This window comes from Eumetopias jubatus, unplaced genomic scaffold (genome assembly GCF_037043125.1).
Source record: "Eumetopias jubatus isolate StellerSeaLion01/CBP00866 unplaced genomic scaffold, mEumJub1_p1.0 scaffold_2, whole genome shotgun sequence".
Classification (NCBI taxonomy): domain Eukaryota; kingdom Metazoa; phylum Chordata; class Mammalia; order Carnivora; family Otariidae; genus Eumetopias; species Eumetopias jubatus.
In genome coordinates, this window is record NW_028274808.1 from 47,645,628 (window position 1) to 47,663,103 (window position 17,476).

The 17,476-nt window shown below is 42.1% G+C and overlaps 1 protein-coding gene across 4 annotated transcripts in view; it reads right to left on the bottom strand.

Moving 5' to 3' along the window:
* EBF2 (EBF transcription factor 2) overlaps positions 1-17,476 on the bottom strand; it is a 183,532-nt gene that overhangs the window by 37,903 nt on the left and 128,153 nt on the right. For all 4 annotated transcript variants that reach the window (XM_028114343.2, XM_088021427.1, XM_028114342.2 and 1 more), the window contains 2 exons: positions 15,834-15,915; positions 432-549 (listed from right to left, as the gene is read on the bottom strand). In XM_028114343.2, coding sequence (XP_027970144.1) covers positions 432-549; positions 15,834-15,915 — 200 coding nt within the window. The remainder of the gene's footprint in view (positions 1-431; positions 550-15,833; positions 15,916-17,476) is intronic.

A 17,476-nucleotide genomic window follows, 5' to 3' on the forward strand; every position in this document is an offset into this window, starting at 1 on the left:
TCATGATTTCTTCTTGTCCAAGCAAACAAAAATCAATTAGTGTCAATTTCATTCTGCACATTGTTTTGTTTTGCCCACAATCTGTTTAAGGGCACATCTGACACTTATTCATACATGTCTGCACTGTAATGTTCCTGTTTAACTAAGATGTCATAGGCTTACGTTTGCCTCAAATGCCCAACTAGCAAAAAGAAAAACACAGGACTAGATGGCAGAGGCGGTGGGGCACGGTGGCCTGAGTGCCGACTGGGAGGCGTGCGGGGTTGCAAGAGAACAGGCAAGAGTCAGTGTTTACAACTTTACTTAAAACCCACATGATCTTGTGTACTTTCTCCACGCCTGCCCAGACATAAATTTAAAATTCAAACCAGGACAATGGCGGGGACCTTGATTTGTCTGCCGTTCTCAGCCCAGACGGCAGGCAACCCTACCTTCTGATGGGTCCAGCCTTCTTGCTCTCCGGCCATGCTTAGAGTTGTTATGAACAAACATGTTGTCAGAAACAGCCAGCACGTGTCCATCCACGTTCACTGTTGTTGACAACACAACCTGCACATTTAAAGCAAAAGTTGGGGGGGGGTGAGGGGGGAGTTAGTTGTACATAAAGTAGGAAAAGTCGCAGCCTACTGTTTTGCCAGACATCCCTATGGCTAATAAGAGATGGAACAGAATCTTGGGCCAGGGCCATGCCCTCGGCCTCTCAGCAGGTCATCCTCCTGTGATTATGGCAGAGCTTCCTGGAAAAAGAGGCCACCCTTCACTCGCATGTTGTTATGTATTTGTGTTCAAACCACGCCCCAGTGACAGAGTGGGGAAACTGGCCATCTGCCTGCTGGTTCTAAAAACCTTGCTCTCTCCCACAGGACCTGGACAGTCACTCCCAGCTGACCCCAGAGCTATGCTCATGCCAAGGAGCCAACTGTGTGAGCTCAGGAAGGTAAGGCCTCAACACCAGCTGGGAAGTCATCTCTCCCAGCTCAGGAATGGGTTCTCACACTTCTAACGTCTGCTCAAGGAATGCTGGGCACAAAAATGCTGCCTGAGGGGCTGTTTGTGGGGTGTCCCCACCCGCTAGAGAGCCGTGGCAGACATGATCCGATTTCTGGCGAGGAGATGAAGTTGCTGGAATTCAGTGTTGAAAATGTAGGACATTTAGTATCTAGGCAGAGGAAAGGGAAGAGATGGGTGTGGAACAGTGGAAGATCATGGATTGGGGGTCAAAGAGAACGAAGACCCCCACACCTGCTGTTCCGCAACCTGGTAACCTGGGACAAATTACCTCACCTTTTCTAATCTCCATTTTGCTCATCCGTAAAACACAAACAACAACGCCTATCTCAAGGGCTCAATAAATAAAGTAAGGATGAAATGAGGTATTACATGTAAAGCTCTAGGTGGAGGGCCTGGCGCATGCGACAGGGGGATGAGTTCCACCCTAACTGCCTCACCTCTGCCTTGTTTGGCCTGTCACTAGGATGGGTGACATTACTCACTGAGCCCCTCCCGTAGTGTAAGCTCTAAGGGAAACTCTAGAAAGGCAGACACACGGGCTGGCTACCAAAAGTTACAAAGTTGGGCTCCTACCCTCAAAGAGCTCTCTTAAGGGCTGGAGAAACATGGCTGACACATAAAAGAAAGAGCACACAAAATGAAATCAAGTTGAGTTCGATGTGTGTGCTGTAGTTCCAAGAGGCAGATGTCAGTGAAGGCCAGAGCAGTTGGGAAAGCGTAGCAGAGGTAGGTGGACTTGAGTGCACCTACCACCTACCTGACCTAGGAGGATGGGCCATCCTAGACGTGAGTCTATTTGTCAGTTATGTATGCAATTTTTTTTGAGAAAATAACTTGTTATACACATATTCGTGCATATATGTAGACCTCTGGAGGAAAGGCATTGATAGGTACGTAATGAGGAGCTGTATTTAAAAATGACTCTTCTATCTACTCCCAAATTAAAATTGCTGATATTCTTTTTTTCTTTAAATTTTTTATTGTTATGTTAATCATCATACATTACATCATTAGTTTTTGATGTAGTGTTCTATGATTCATTGTTTGCATATAACACCCAGTGCTCCATGCAGAACGTGCCCTCTTTAATACCCATCACCAGGCTAACCCATCCCCCCACTCCCCCTCCCCTCTAGAACCCTCAGTTTTTCAGAGTCCATCATCTCTCATGGTTCGTCTCCCCGATTTACCCTCCGATTTACCCCCCTTCATTCTTCCCCTCCTGCTATCTTCTTTTTTTTTTTCCTTAACATATATTGCATCATTTGTTTCAGAAGTACAGATCTGTGATCTCACTGATATGAGGAATTCTTAATCTCAGGAAACAAACTGAGGGTTGCTGGAATGGTGGGGGGTGGGGGGGATGGGGTGGCTGGGTGATAGACATTGGGGAGGGTATGTACTATGGTGAACGCTGTGAATTGTGTAAGACTGTTGAATTTGCTGATATTCTACTTATATTTTTTCTGCCACCCTTCCTTCCTTATTAAATGAAGGGAGCAGGGGACCTTGGCCCTGCCTTATCTCTAATATGAAGTAAGATTCACTAGATGGCATTTAAAATTTTCTACTATGAATAATTTCAAGCAAACAAAGTGAACAAGATAGTATGATAAATCCTTCCTTTTTTTTAGGTGAAGTTTATATCCATTGAAATGCACAAATCTTAGCTGCACAGTTTTGACAGATACATCCAGGTAACACAGACCATATCGGGGTATAGAACATTTCCATCTCCCCAGAAAATTACCTTGTATCTTTCTCGGTCAATCCTCCCCTCCTACCTAACCCCCACCCCAAGGAAACCCTTCTGAATTTTTTTTTACCTTCAATGTAGGTTTAGATGATAGCTTTTAATTTTTCTTAAATACATATATTTTAATATAATAGGGGTTCAGGATAACCCCTAAAAGCATGAGTCCCCAAAATATTTCACCTAACCTGGTCCCATGGGCATGACAGTACCACACAGGAATTTTCCATGGACATTAGTGGGTTTCAATCATTCATCCCAAAAACATTCACTGAGCTCCTGCTACATGTTGGGTATTAAATCAGGCCCTGGAGATTCAAAGACAACAGAATGGGTTCCTAGTCAGCTATGTGTCTCCCCCACACTTCAGTTCCTCACTTGTGAATACACTACAGGTACAGTGTCCCCGCCTCTCTGTGACATCAAAAGGAACTTAAAGGAACCTCAGTTGTCGTTCAGAAAATGATTGTCAATAGCTCATAATTCAAGGATGCAGCCTGTCTAGCTCCGGATCCGTTTTCAATTGCCCCATGTCAACATGTTAGGAGTCTGGGGAAAATCCTTCCAGAAATTTCCTATTGTATGGTGGCCACCGTAAGATGTAGACATCCATTGCTCTCCACAAGTGCATGGAGGCACAAGTCCTTATCAGGGTAAGCACAAGATGGCATCATAGTCAAAGGAAGAGAGAAGCCAAGGCTCCTGGCATGGGGTTAAGATGATCATGAAGGGGGCGCCTGGGTGGCTCAGTCATTAAGCGTCTGCCTTCAACTCAGGTCATGATCCCAGGGTCCTGGGATCGAGCCCCACATCAGGGCTCCCTGCTCGGCGGGAAGCCTGCTTCTCCCTCTCCCACTCCCCCTGCTTGTGTTCCCTCTCTCACTGTGTCTCTCTCTGTCAAATAAATAACTAAAATCTTAAAAAAAAAAAAAAAAGATGAGCATGAAGGTTGAAAGCATTCACCTCTGCATATGCTTACCCCCTGAAAATAATAGGAGAAACTGGAGAAAAAAGAGGAATCAGGCCACTTTTATAAATTGTGTGTGTGAATGGATTGACATAGCTGCCATCTCTGGAAAACTTAAAACAAGAGGGCGCTTCAGGCTTTAATTGCTAATGAGCTGTGCTAGGCACAGTGAGGGGAGCTCCAGCCCGTCTGAGGATTATGTGGATATAGAGAGCATTCTCTCTGAGACCACTTTAATTCATTCCACAAGCTTCTTGTCATACTGTACTTTAGTGCTCCTCATGCATTCCTGCCACAAAATATGAGGCTTTCTCGAGCCAGCTGATTTCATCATTGTCCATTTGGGTGGAGTGAGATTCAGTTCCAAAGTGAACATTTCCCGAATGACATACCCTGATGGTTCAGATGCACTTCATTATTTTCTATTAACAATGGAAATAAATTTTAATCTCTTGCTGGCTAGCTCTGGCCTCTCATGACAGCAAGGGAATTAACCTGAATTATTTCAGTGTCTGCAAAATTTATTACAAGATTTTAAATTATGTCCAAATGTATGTGCATGTGTGTATATATATATAGATACAAGGCAAGTTCCCATTTTTAATATTCCAAATATCTTAGACTGTGGGTTATCTAGAAGAGTCTGTCAATTAAAGTGAATTGGCAAAATGTAGAGTATTTAATCCTCTAGCTCCACCATGCAAAACTGGACATGTTTGCTGGTTGTTCTTATATATGCACGCACATGCGCACGCGCGCACGCGCACACACACACACACACACACACACACACACAAATATTGACCTTTACATACATCCACCCTCCTTCTGGAAGTAAGTGAACCACATTATGGAGGTGAAGATACATTTGGTACATTCAAAGCTTTGAATTTAACTTCCTTCCCTGTTTTCTGATGAACGATGACAACACTGATATTATTCTATTCAGACAAGTTAAAGTTTCTGAATGTTTGGGGACTAAAGGAAGTGGAATGTGCATTCCAGCATCGTCTCACTCCCAGGCCTTCCCTTTCCACAAGCCAACTTCTTTCCCCTAGTGAGTATTTCCTGGGTCACGAAGGCTGACCTTTTCCATCTGGAATCAATCAGTCAACCCCTGACAACTTCCTGAAACACCTCACTCCATTTCCTGTTCTCCCCCCTTCTCTCTTTTCCCCTGGTTTGCTTCACTCTTCAAAACTGCAGGCCACAGCAGCTTAATGTTAGAGGGTCAGACACAGTTAGACTCCAAAACACTACACAAGGACACCTTTGACCTTCAAAAATCTTTACATCTTAGCTAAACAAATCAAGGTCAACATTTCTTACCATTACCTTGTTAACTATTTGTATGCATCTTTGCCAACGATCTTCTGATCATATAACCATCAATACCACTTGTTCTCCTGAGCTCATAAACTGATCTGTTTTCAAAGTAGCAAATTTAGTCTTGATAAAGGGTGTCATTTTGGAGGTAGCCGAAACTAGAAGTCACGGGCCTTATAACAAACATATGGAGAATATTGCCGACAAAGGAACTTCTACATCTCATCAGCGTCTCCTATCACCTAAACCTGATACCTGGTCTTTCCTAAAGCTGTCAGGCTCTCTTGGCACTGCCATTCTGCTGGCACGGCCCGAAAGAATGCCAATTAGGAATACAGATGTCCATAATTTGTGTGGGACGGACCCCCAGTTTTTGCTGCTGACACTGTGACAGCTTTCATTTGTTTCTCATAGTTGGTGTATCTGTATTTTAGCTCAAAACTCCAAAGGAGAGCCTGCAGATCGGAAACCCAAGCCACTGTAGATTATAGCTCTCCTCGACTGAGACATTTCAACACAAAAGCAATAACCCATGATATTCATGCAAATATTATTTATGACATGGCACTTTAAAAGACAAGATTCCAAGAAAGAGAAGTAAGGACCCATTGAAATTGCTTGCATTTTTTTTAAGTGGAAGCAGTTTTTCAATTTTTGCAATTCCTTCTTTTGCTTTGTGTGATCTCAAATTTTTAGTGAATTTACACCCAGAGCAACTGGAGAGTGGCAGCGTAAGTTCCAGTTGGAATCATCCGATTAAATGGCAGTTTTAGCTACATGAAGAAAAATCCATAGCTCCCCTTGAAAAATACAAGACAGTTTTAAGAACAAAATCTACAACTGTGTTAGCAATCTGCTAAAAGTACTCAAGAAAACGGATTGACTTTCTCAAATTATTTTTTTTCTTCTCATTATCTAAAAGTACTCCCATGTCCCTCACTCTAATAATTTATACAAAGCAGGAGCCGAGTTGTAAAGAGCTCTTTCCTGCCTATACAAGGCCACAGTGGGAGTTACTCTTTAGGTGGGCACATCCGTTAATCTGTACAACCAGGTTTCCGATAGAGGAACGGCTCCTTTGGTATCAGAATGATAGCATGCAGCATGGGAACCCTTACCAACCTGACTTATTCCCACCCATGGGGCATTTTTATGTCTCATTCTGAAATGTCTTCGGCTTTGTTGGAACATCACACTTTTAATTTTTTTTTTTTTTTTTTTTTAACATCTCTCTTTCTCCAAGCTACAACTGTCTGGTTTGGTTGAGTTAAATCAGAGGAATGACCAGCTTGGAGTCCACCCCCAGCCAGCCTTTCTCAGCTCACACCCAGGTGTTCCTACAAAGGCCTTACGTCTCACATAGAAGGGTAAAGGAAAAAGAGAAGTCAGAATGAAAAATGTGTGGAATGACTACATGATCTGTTCTTTGGAACAGATGAGAATCCTAGTGTCTGTAGTCACGGGAGAATAATTAAACTGGGTTAGAAACCTCTCCATACAGATCAGAGTTCTTGCTTTGAAAACACACCAAATTCTACCATTTGTCGGACATATTTCCCCTCCATTTCAATGAAGGTCATGTACCTTCTAGCTGAACTTTGGGCCTTTGGTAGTTTAATCTCATTAAAGCCTGGATGTGTAGCATTTAGGGCACACTCAAGGTGGAAGACTCTCTGATACCTACCCACAAACACGCATCCACCAAGCTAAATAAAATGGTCTCGAAAATTCCTGTTATTTTGCCAAGTATGGAAAAAAAATTCTTTATGACATTTTACATCTGGAAATGGAATTAAATTCATGATGTGCTTTTCCCTTATAACTGTTCAGTTGCTATATATGTTATTTCAGCTTTCCCAAAGTGTAACTATTATGTGGGATTTTATTTTCCACCTGTGGTAGGAGGAAAGAGACATAGAGACCATTAAACGGACAGAGAAAAGCAAGACAGACTTCTGGTTGTGGTGGGCAACCAAGTCTGGAGTCCATATCATGAGGAAAAAATACTGCATTTGTGTTTTTATACACTGGCTAATTTTCACATTCGACAAGGCGACTCTGATGAAACAATTTTGTCTAAGCCTCCATTAATTCAACCCAGGCTAACAACAAACAATTGGCTACTGCAAATTGTTTCTCCCCACCACTTTATTCTTGGCACACATCGTATTTTCAAACCAGATTTAAAGCCTAGATTCTTCTTTGTTACTGGACTCCAGGGTCTCCAAAATCACCTTTAAACACCTACCCCACAAGTATGGATTTTGTCATCTTTTTTTTTTAAAAGGAATTCCCAGAATTCTCAGCAATCATTGTTGTTTCATATTCCCTAAGGCTAAATTTTCTGTTCAGTTAAGTATCAAGGGCCGAACAAGAGAACACAAAGTTGATTGCTGTTGAGACAGATGTGGGGCATTGTGGGGCGGCTCACACCAAGGGAGGAGGGACCGTGGCATTGATGACATAACTCCCGAGAAGGCACTTTCTTAAGTAAGAAGACAGCCCTATGTTTCAGTCAAAGGTGGTTTTTGACACTCCCCGTGACATTCCCAGTGACACGCTACTGCTGCATGGATTGGGGACTTACAGAAAACATTGTCACGACTTCAAGGAGCTTACCAGGGAGTTGAAGCATCACAAACACTACACATAGAAAAGATGACTATACAGCAATGCATAAGTGAGGACTAAAATGTGTGGCCACCGTACACTCCAGGAGCCCGAAGGTGAGACAAATGAACCTGAAATTAAGCCAGTGACCACCATTTTCATCAAGGAAATGAGATTTGAGAGAGGCCTTGAAGAGTTGAAAAAGTTTTGTTACACCACTCGAGGTCACTGAAATCATTCTTCTGGCACTTAAAAAATAAAATCGAATTGGCATAAGTGCAGTAGTACACTGAAGACCGTTTCTGCTGGCATATTTTGCAAATTTGGCTTAGGATGGCCATCTTTTAAGAGCTTGTTTTTTAAAAACCAGTTGAATGCATACAAAAAATCAAGTGGCAATTTTTTCCAACCAGCCTTCATGTCATCAGGGAGCCTGCTTTACAACTAAATTTCCCCCATCTCAAAGGTCATAGACACTGGCTACATCTTTGCTACCTCATTTTATTCCATTGAACCCATTGCTTTTCCCATCTAGAACATATGCCAAATGGGATGGTTATGGTCAAGGGCAGTATTTTACTAGCAAACATTTTGAGAGCCGCAGGGGAGCCTTGACATATTTGATGCAGTTCTTGACTTAGCTGGGCCATTCCCTTCCACCAAACTCTGCCCCCCAGGGACCTCATGAATCACCTGTCATTCATCAAAAACCAGGAGCACGTAGTCCCCACAAGCAGCTATGTACTCTTATTGCAAAACTAAGAAAGCTTTGCTTTCCAGGAAGCTCTGCATCTGATTGTTCTGGAATGTGTTTGGAGGAAGGTTTTGGCGCCCACATTTGAGTCTCCTAAAATGTTTCAGCATTTAAGCTTTGTTTCCCCCTACCTGAAATCTGACATGCCCTTTCCCAAGAGTTACACAGGCAGCGACTTGCTCTCCCTTCTCTCTCTTTTCTCCCATGAATAACTCAAAACACGTTCCCTAGGTGGGTTGGTTAAAATTTTTATCACCTGATTCTTGTCCCCATTTGAGATGCCAAAATGCATGGAGTGGGGGTGGCAGGAGGGTATCCTGTGAGAAGAGAAAAGCCTTAAGTAACCCACAGAGAGGCTTCCCCACGCTTAAAGCACTGGACTGAGGGAAATATCCTCAGACCCTCAGAGGGGATTTTTTTTTTCCTGACTCCAAATAGATAATTATTATTTCTCAGACTATCTGGTTTGTTTTACCACCAGATAATGGACTCACCTGTTGATTAGAGAGGCCATAAGTCAAGTGATTTTCATTATGAGCTTTAAAACTGCTGCTCAGTAGCACAGAAACCTTCAAATGGTGCATGAGATCACAAAGCAGCTGGAGTAGCTCTAGAATTGAAAGATTTGAACTGAAGAAACCTGCAGGCAACTGGAGCTGTATTAAATTTTTACCATTTGGAGTTAATTTAAACTCTCGTTTCCCTCTTCAATGGGTGTGAGAGAAACATTCAACATTTTTTATTTAAGGAAAATAGATGGTGGTGCCATTAAAAATTTTTATATAAGAACTGGGGGTTTAAGAAATCATAAGGGTTTGTTGGATGGATCTTGGCCTTGTTCCAAGACATGAGTAGCCCTGCTCTTCGCTCCTGTATCATTCAGTCACACAGACTAGTGGCTAATGCCCAGCTGTGAGGACGGGGTGTCTTTGTCATCCACATTAATTTCCCCATTGTTCCTGTGCAATGGCTGCATCCAGGCCCTAAGCCTCTCACATTATCGAGCTACCTGAGTGATGCCAGTGGTGCTCACACAGTCTCACTTTTTTCTTCATCCTGACAGAGATCTTTGCATCTTCCATTCCCCTCTGCCCACCACTGTGCGTTGCTCTCTCTTCCTCAGAGGTCTGACAGACCTGCTAGGTGTGTCCTCATAGGGCATAACCCTTTCCTTCACCCCTTCCAAGGCCCCTTAAGATCCCCTTCTGGCAGGCCCATCCTGAGGTCATGTGAAGATCCCTATAAACAGAATTCAACTCAGCACTGATGTCCACCCCAATCTGGCTTCTAAGATAACTTTTCTTTCATTGCAAATGTATGTATGTGCCCCTCCATACATCTTGACCTCTTATGTCTTGAGGCAACAGATGGCAAGACCTGTCTGGATATATTTCTCAGTCCTCTCCCTAGAATAAGTGTATAAAAAATGGTGATTGTGGTGGACCTAATCTAAAAATGGAATAATTTAGGGGTGAACCTGAGACACACAAGAGCCACTCAGAAAAGTTCAGCAAATGACTGTAAGAATCTTTATCCTAACTGCATGAAAGCTGCAAGTTTATAAATGAAAGAGTTCATTTAAAATTATTCTAGGGTTAGAGATATGTCAAGGTACACGCTCCTAACTCCAGAATGACTAATGGGCAAGTTGGTGTTTACCCATATGATGGAAAATACCCCAGGCCTCTACAGTGATCATGCCTATTTAAAACAGAGTCCTCTTGAGGCAAGGGGAAATAACTGGCACCCAGGTCTTGAATGTTCTCAATACCAACTAAGTTAGTGATCTGGTGACATTAGTGTCCTGTTATAGCTGATACCGTGGACAACTTTGAAAACCATCGGGAAGAGCATCCACACTTACTATTCTTATAATGGCTGGTATCCCTTAGATTCTACCTCAGCTGCCCGTGACCACACCACTGAGTTTGGCAATCAGCACAAAGCCAACTGGCCCTGTACTGGGCCCTGTGCTTCCAGGCAGGTCACTTGAAGACCACAGAGAAGCAGAGCTAAGCTATGTGAATCACTCATTTGTCATAGTCTCCTTATCTCCCCACTGGGAGGTAGGTCCCTCAAGGGCAGCAAATTGTATCTGTTTTGCTTGTTGATGTGTCTCTAGCACCTAGGATAGTTCTTGGCACATAGACTGTCCTCAGTAATATCTGGTGGGTGGATGAATAAATGAATGAGTGCATCTATGTTTTCTCTGTGACTTGGAGCAGACCCGGTCAGCCTATCTCTGAGAATGAGTTGGCAACCGTTGCCATAATTGTTACCAACTTCTGTGTTTTAGAATCTGAATGTGGGAAATGACAACATGTTTGACTTCTCCTTGTCTTGGCTTGATTTTCTTCTGGATTTTCCAACTGCCTGCCTTCTACCCACAATGTAGAGAAATAAAGAATAGGGTTCATTATGTCTTAACAGCTTCAACTAGACATAAATTTCTTTCTTTTCCTTCACTAAGCTGTTAATCTGGGTGTTTCACCCAATTGCTCCATTTCAAGAAGGGCAGAAATTATTTTCTGCATGTATGGCCCATGGATTTAGATACTTGGGGACCACAGAAATCTTTTCTTTTTTCCCTTTCTTCCTTCCCTTTTTCCCTTCTCTCTCTTAAAAAGTTTATTTAATAATAATTTATTGAGCCTGAACAGTGGCTGGTATTATGCTAGGCATTGGGGAGAAATACAAAACTTAAAAAAAAAAAGATATCCGTTACGCTCAAGCAGCACAGTCTCTTAGATGAACAATAATTGCAAGACAATGTGATCGATTCATTTACTCATCCATCCCCCAGATATTACTGAGGACAGTCTGTGTGCCAAGAACTATCCTAGGTGCTAGAGACATATCAACGAGCAAAACAGATACAGATACAATCTGCTGCCCTTGAGGGACCTACCTCCCAGTGGGGAGATAAGGAGAATGTGACAAATGAGTGTAGTAGCACTGTGTAGAGAATGGAATGATGGCACAGAAGAAGGAGCCAAGGAGTCTGTCAGGGAGAGTCAGAAAATGCCTCACAAAGGAGGTGCCATTCAGGTATAGTCTTGGAGCATGAGTAGAAGTCACAAATTGGAGAGAGGCGAAGGGTTCTTAGGTAGAGGGGCAAACAAGTGAAAAGGTTCAAGTAATATTCCATATAATAGAAATCAGTGAGGTGTGCCAAGTGAGTGGTGGGTATATGGAAACATCAGGGGATGTGCCTGGTACAAAGATACTAATCAGCCATGCCTTTCGAAATCTGAATTTTAGGACTGGACAAAGAAGGAGTAGAAGCAGGGACCTACTGCAGTTGTGTTCAGGAGAAGAGACAGATTTAGCAGATACTTAGGAGAAGGAAGTTATTCACCAATAAATGAGAAAGGCACGGATCCAGAGAATAAGTATCAAATTCTGTTGTGAACATGTGCTCATTAGTAAGCCAAGGGAAGACGCCCAGGAAGAAGGTAGAGTGGGATTTCTGCAGTTCCAGAGAAGGGTGAGGTCTGAGGATATGGATCCAGGAGTCACCTGCAACAGATGGCATGTACCAGAAAGTGAGAAGATTATCAGTGAACTCCCAAGGGGACAGGTCCTCTTTGTAAGGGTTAAATTACATGGAGGATGCCCATTTGGTAGAGGAATTTCATTTCTTTAGGTCAGGGGACCATGGGACCCTAAGAGATGTGGGAACCCCTGACATTTTAAGCAAAACTTGGTTTAAACGTAGCTTTTTGTGGCAACCGAATCTATAGCTTTTACCAAATTCTCAAAAGGATCTGAGCCAAAAAAGGATTAAAACCTATTGTGTTTTGATAAATAGACATATGTATTTATATATGTCTGAGATACTCGGAACTGAATTAAAGAGAGGTTTGGTTCAGGCTAGAAAAAAAATTTGATGTAATGATATTGTTCTCATTTGGTCATGTTGGGAAAAAGAATCCAAGTTCCATGACTGTTTTGGGGACAGGGGAAAGAAGAGAGGTGGGAGAGAAGAAGGAGTATGGTTGGTTCATGATTTGGTAAGAAAAATTTCATATTTCTATTCCGTTCAGAGCAAATCTTTACAAAATAATGCTTCAGATTAAATATGTTTAATAATAACAAAATGGAGGAATGAAGTAACTATCTATATGGTTTTAAAGTATTACCTTTGTCATTCTGATAAGAAATGTATTTCAGAAATTCCTAAGTTACCATCCCTTCAGATCCCCCCCTCCCCCATGATTACCTACAATCTCTGGTTTGGTTTCATATTTTGAACTTTATCCAAGTCTCTCACTTGACCATTATAGCACATAGTCAAGGCTTTCTCCATAGTAGCCTTCTCCAGGTAGAGAGTGTTCATTGGAGGGTATACTCTTAATAGAATCTGAGCACAGTATAAAAATTGTCAATTATTTTGCACATCAAAGGGCACTATCAAGAAAGTGAGATGACAAATATGGAATAGGAAAAAAATATTTGCAAATCACTTATCTGATAAGGAAGTGCCTGGTATCCCAAATATATTAAAAAAAACTCTTACAACTCAACAATAAAGACACATAACCCAATTTAAAAGTGGACAAAGGATTCAAACAAACATTTCTCCAAAGAAGATATACAAATAAATGGCCTATAAGCACATGAAAAAGTGTTCCACATCATGAAGGAAAGACAAATCAAAACCACAATGAGATACCACTTCACACTCTTAGGATGGCTAGAACTTAAAACAAAAACAAAAGACAAACAAAACAAAACAAAACAGAAAATAACAAGTGTTGACAAAGATATGGGGAAATTGGAACCTTTGTATATTACTGGTGGGAATATAAAATGATGCAGCCACTGTGGAAAACAGTTTGGCAGTTCCTCAAAAAGCTAAAGATAGAGCTAACATATGACTCAGAAATTTTACTCTTAGATATATACTCGAGAGAATTGAAAACATATGTTCACACACCAAAAAACTTGTACACAAATGTTCACAGCAGCATTATTTATAAAAGGCTAAAAGTAGAAACAACCCAAGTGTCCGTCAACTGATGTATAGACAAACAAAATGTGGTACATTTTTACAATGGAATATTATTCAGCCATAAAAAGGAATGAAGTGCTCACACCTGCTACAACATGGATGAACCTGAAAACATGATGCTAAGTGAAAGAAATCAGACACAAAAAGCTACATGTTGTATGATTCCAATTATATGTAATGTCCCCAATAGAAAAATCCATAGAGATAGAAAGTGGATTTGTGATTGTCAGTGGGTGGGGAGAAAAGAGAATTGGGAGGTATGGAGTTTCACTTGGGGATGATGAAAATGTTCTGGAATTGTATAGTGGTGATGGTTGCACAACATTGTTAATACACTAAAAGCCACTGAGGTGCACAATTTAAAATGGTTAAAATGATGAATGATATGTTATCTGAATTTTATCTCAATAAAAAATACCCCCCAAATTGCCAATTAATTTTAGCTCTACCCCAAAATAAGACAATTAGAACCCACAAACCAAAAAAAAATCTTTCACTTTCTTTGCAGAAGTCAATATTTTCACATTGGATGAGAACCTCCCATCATTTTGAGATCAGCAATATTTATTCTAACCCTGTTAAAAGCTCAGGCACACTGAAATCGTCACTTAGTAAATAACGGAAGAAGTAGAGGAAATATGAGCATGCGTGTGCTTAGTGAGTTCATTTCCAAAATTTGAGAAAAATAAAACAACAAGACACTCGGTTAAAAGCCTCGTGAAATTGATGAGAGCATTCTCAAATTTAAAACTCTTTGGAAGTGAAGGTAGAGAATAGGGGGATAGAAATCCGAACTGCCAACCCCTCTTCCTACCTCTGTTTCTTTGGGAAGTGAAAGCCAAGCTTTGGCCATCAAGGTATTCTGGAATCCTTTTGAATCTCATACTTTTTTGGACTGAAATTATTTACGTTTGCATTTGGAACACAGAACACCTACAATCTCCATCAGCCTCCACCTCACACAATGATCCTGCGTCATCCCTAAGAAAGCTCATTTTATTTCTCCCTGTCTTCATACCATACAGCAGGGGAAACTTTGTATGACGGAGAGGAGGCGTTTGACTTTTTTAAGAGAGGCTGGTAATTGTGTTAAATAACTAACCAAAAATGTCCCAGTGCCAGCAAGACTGTTTGATGACCATGATGCGGTGTGTGGGGGGGGGGGGGGGGGGAGACAAGAATGTGGTTTTTTTTTTTTTTTTTTTGCAAAGTAGTTTTCTTGCCTTGTGTGCGCCCACCTCCCCCGTGAACTCCTGAAGGACTCTGTTCCTAAGCCCCAGAAGCTCTCCGGGTGGCTGGCAGGGGCAGCCCCGTTACTTGTGCAGTCCCGTGCCCAATGAGTATGTGTGACCCCTGGCTCTGAAATTACAAAGAATTTCAAAAAGTCAACAGCAAGGCATCCACTTAGCAGCTGTCCACGGTGCAAACTCGTGGTCTGGTGGAAGGGGTTTGACCAGACAGACCCTCCCGGTTCCTGGTTCCACCGCATCCTTCCTGCAATTCGATGCGAGTTACAAAACCCCCAGAACCTCACTGTTCCCACCCAAAACACGAGTCTAATCATCCCCATCCCTCCCGTGGCTGCCAGACTTTTTTTTTTTTTTTTTTAAGTCTCAAGCCTGAATGCTATTGTTTAACATGTTTTCCATGTTTCTATGGGGAAGGGAGCGCTCTGTATTTCGGCAGGGTGTATGAATGGCAGGAAAGCCTTTTGGCGGATTAAATATGGGTCCTTCAAAGATTAAGGAAGGGGGCCAAGGGGGACTGCACTTCCTCTCATCTCCAACCTGACACACTTTGCCTCTCTCTGTGTTTTTATTAGCTCGTATCCTCAGTACATCAGTGGCAAGGGTGATGAAACCGGTGGCAGATTTAACTGCCCGGCAGCTGGGTCACTGTCCCATGGGTCTTGTTGTCATGCTGTGATCTTAAAGTAACCACGGCTGTTTGGGCCGCTGCTTTCCCAGAGACTCGGAGAGAGACCACTGCATAGTTAATCGGTGGCAAAGGAAGGGAAGAGGCTATTGCTTGCAGAAAGCACAGAGAAGCTGCTTTGAAAAATCCCAAGGCGGCTGAATATCAAGAACACGGTTCCTGCTGTGGGCAGCTGTGTGTGCGAAGGGCAGCCTGCGGGCTGAAAATCAAATCTCCAGCCTGGGTTGGTGCCCCTCCCCTCGGGCCTTGGCAACAGAGGCGAGAGGCCTAAACACTACAGAATGTAGAAGCCCTCAATACTGTCAGACGAGGGATATCATTTAGAGTCATCTTTATTGTTAGCAGGGTCGGTGAATAATGTTTTCTAAGGAAAAAAAGAAAAGAAAGGAAAAAAGAAAGAAAGTGCTAAAGAGAGAGAAAACAGGATGACTCACGTAACAGGGAAGAACTGCAGACCCCTTACCTGAAACCTTCTCATGTCCCTCGGGTTTCCCGCTGTTTTCAAACAATTCTGATTGCACTTGAGGAAAAATTTTAGAAAGAATCTGTGAAGAGAAAGCAATGTGTTACATTTTGGAGTAAACATTTTTTAAGAGAAAATAGATCTGCATTATATTAGATTTGATTGGAAAGGGATTGTATTTCCCATCTGGGGAATTTCAGCCGGCCCTGCCTGGGAAGGAACACCGCTGACCCTTTGCAATTTGCAAATTCGGATGTTTGCGATTTGAGGATTGTGAAGCGGGTCACAAGGTGGGCTCTGGTTTGTATACCCACCCCCGAGTTGCAAGGGCACTCTGTCTCCCAAAAATCAGGCTTCCAAAGCAGCAGTGACTCCTGCCGTGTAAACATGTCTTGCTCCAGGGTAAATAATAGCAAGACTTCACCCAGAATCCCAGGGTTTCTCACGCATGTGACTTTCCACTGGCCACACGCACCTCCATGCTCACACACCTCACACGTGTACCCTCACACACAAAGGGCCCCTGGTCTTTTTAAACAATGTATATAAAATCAGAAAACAGTACGTTGCCATCCAAAGGCAGGTCAGCCTTTGCAGGTACACACTGGGGTTTTTATGACTAATAACAAGTTGTGAATGTCCTTTCAGACCTTCTATACATTATCCGGGAAAATACAAAGGCACTGAATCATGGTCTGAGGTTATCATTCGTCATAAGGCATATTTTTAAGCCAGCCGTCTCTGAAATAAACTATTTGTGCAATTTTAAAAACTGGGTATCTTTAATCAGACAACTACATCAAACCAGAAAAATGGCAGAGGTGGCCTTTTCAGCCATTTACCTATTTTAATGTTTGGGATTTTGTTTCAAACCACAATAAGTTTTTCATTTATCTCACTTGCAGAGTCCTTTCCCTTAAAAAAAAAAAAAAAAATCCAGCTTTTGCAGTATTAAAGTCCCAGGTGAGCTAGGCCTATTTCCCTTTCTGTTACTATGACAACGAAATTTTACCGCAGTCCCAAAGTCCCTCCAGAACTCTCACATCCATGCCTTGAATTAGAACTTTAAAGGAAAAGATATACATTTTTTCTCCAGGATTTACCAACAAAAATAAGTAGAAATCAACAATGCTTCCAAAAATTCTATTTTAAAGCAACGGCTGGTAAGATGCTCTCATGGTGACCTTCTGTTTATTTTTATTTTTTTAAGAGTCACACAAAAGAATTAGAGAGCGCTCCAGTTAATTGTATTTAGCACTTAAAGAAAAAAACATCTGACGGAAAGATAAACAGCAAACGATCAAGGAGGAGAGAATGGGAACTGTGTGTTTCAAAACGGTTTCTGTATTTGAGGCTGTTTTACTCTAGATTTGCTAAAAATATTTGGCCAAGTGCTCCTGACCCCTATCTACAAATAAAGGTGGGCTGTGAATTGTGAATTTGGAAATAACAGCTAAAATTTTTTTCATGATGTTATAACATCTGTTTTTCACTTCTCTCTCTCCATCTTGGCTGGGCCGGGAGGTTAGGCAGGACTTCCTGTGCCATGAAGGTATCAGGGTCTTCACCCGAGCTACCCGAGCTACCTCCAGAGTGACAGGGCAGAGAAATGCTCCACGCTGGTTTTTTTTTTTTTTTCCCCT